A 1,961-nucleotide genomic window follows, 5' to 3' on the forward strand; every position below is an offset into this window, starting at 1 on the left:
TACCACAGTAGACTTACAGTAGACGTTGAAGACCTCGGTGTGAGATGTCCTGAAGCCCTGTACAAGATGAGTTGCTATACATGTACAGTTGGCCCCGTTATATAAAGGTGTCAGACGTATCCCCAGTACAGAGACTGCCGCGTCTGCTGTTTTGGTTGGTGAAGAGATAAAGCTACGACCAGGACATGTCCATGTCAGAATGGCTACTGGGTTACCTCCCCTTATACTACAGTTGAGTTCAATGTCTTCACCACTATATAGGGGGTTGCTGTTGCCAGTCACTGTTAGTGGATTGGTTGGTGGATCTAAAAAGAAATAAGAAACTTAGTTGAATTTAAGTTATTTCTCAAAAAAATCAATCTTGTACATTACGTGTCATGGTGTCCTGTCCATTTGGCCTGCATCGCTCACCTGGTATTAATCTCACACTTGTAACCTTAAAAGTATATTAAATTAAAGCTACAGGCAAAATATCAGTATTTATGACTATATAAGTCATTAACAAAAACCTATTAAAAGATTTAAACTCATCTGACTGCTGTGACTTTGAAAGTCAACAACGTGAACAATGTTTATCTCAGAATGCCAAATATCACCACCCTATATACCCCTTGTTTATTGCGAAGATTTATACACAATTGACCAGTCAAACTCTGGTCAAAAATCATCACCCTGAACTTTTGGTTATTCAGACGGAAGAAGTAATTTTAAAGATTTCAACATATATAACCTCTGTGACCTTGAACAAACTTAGCCCTTCATCCAAGCATGATTCTGGCCAAATAACATCACTTGGCCCTTTTGGTTATTAAGAAGAAGTTGATTAAAACATTTTCATATATTTGACCCCTGTGACCTTGAATATGTCACAGTGATTGCCATTCATTTCAACAAACTTGGTAGCCTTTTATGCCAGTATGCTTCTGAGCACGAGCTATAGTCTGCTAATAACAAATGTAACTCAGGACCATGGGGAGTCTTCAAATTTGAGATGAATCCATCAGGTATTTTCTGAAACTATCAAAAACTATTTAAGGATGGCCGAATGGAATCATGTGAATGACGGACGGACCACGGACGAAGGACAAAGGGCGATTTGAATCAGCTCACCATCTGATGATGATGGGCTGAAAGAAGTAATTTTTCACTTACACCTGACATTTAGGGTAGCCGCTTGCGACTGCAGAGTGGAAGTAGTACTACCAGTCCATCCTCCGTCTGATACACAGTACACTGTCCGTCCATTGTCCTCCTTGGACGGAACGTAGGACAGAACACTGGTCGTTGTCTTGGCGGAATCCAGAGTGTCATGTGACACACTGATGTTAGCGGTGATCTGCTGTGACTGACCACTGACCATTCGGTACCACGTGACATTGGCCGTAGGACGACTGTGTGGCTGTGTGGTACAGGTCAGTGTGGTGCTGATACCTACATCTACAGTCACAGTGGTGGAGGGGGTGATGGTCACTGACGTCACAGGTACTGTAATATAAACAAATAATGTTAATGACATTTCAGTGTGGTACCTACAGTCACAGTGGTGGAGGGGTGATGGTCACTGATGTCACAGGAACTGTAATGTATACAAATAATGTTAATGACATTTCAGTATGGTACCTACAGTCACAGCGGTGGAGGGGTGATGGTCACTGATGTCACAGGAACTGTTATATATATATATGAGTTTGCGGTACCATCATACACCTACATGCCAAAGGTGACATTGGCTATCTTTAGCAAACACCTTAAGAAATTTTAAATTCCCGAAAAAATCAAAAATTCATGGCGGCCATCTTGGACTTCCGGTCGAGATAAAAATAGCTTGTTGCACACCTAGACCCCACAATGAGTATATTTGTGTATTGTTGCCATGTCAACTGAGCTCTTCGAAACTGTTACCATTGTTTTCTGCATCCCTCAAAACCCCTATGTACCAAATCTGGGCAGAATCAGACAAA

General features: G+C 41.5%; 1 protein-coding gene across 1 annotated transcript; it reads right to left on the bottom strand.

The window, feature by feature from the left end:
• Positions 1-17: 17 nt before the first annotated feature.
• Positions 18-1,727, bottom strand: LOC110461069 (nephrin-like; the record flags this gene model as incomplete). Its single annotated transcript, XM_021514350.1, has 3 exons — positions 1,712-1,727; positions 1,153-1,485; positions 18-305 (listed from the first exon to the last, which is right to left on the bottom strand). Coding segments are annotated over exons 1-3 (637 nt in total), but the record flags the coding sequence as incomplete, so codon positions are not given.
• Positions 1,728-1,961: the final 234 nt, after the last annotated feature.

This window comes from Mizuhopecten yessoensis, unplaced genomic scaffold, assembly GCF_002113885.1.
Source record: "Mizuhopecten yessoensis strain PY_sf001 unplaced genomic scaffold, ASM211388v2 scaffold10557, whole genome shotgun sequence".
In the NCBI taxonomy this organism is placed as follows: Eukaryota; Metazoa; Mollusca; class Bivalvia; order Pectinida; family Pectinidae; genus Mizuhopecten; species Mizuhopecten yessoensis.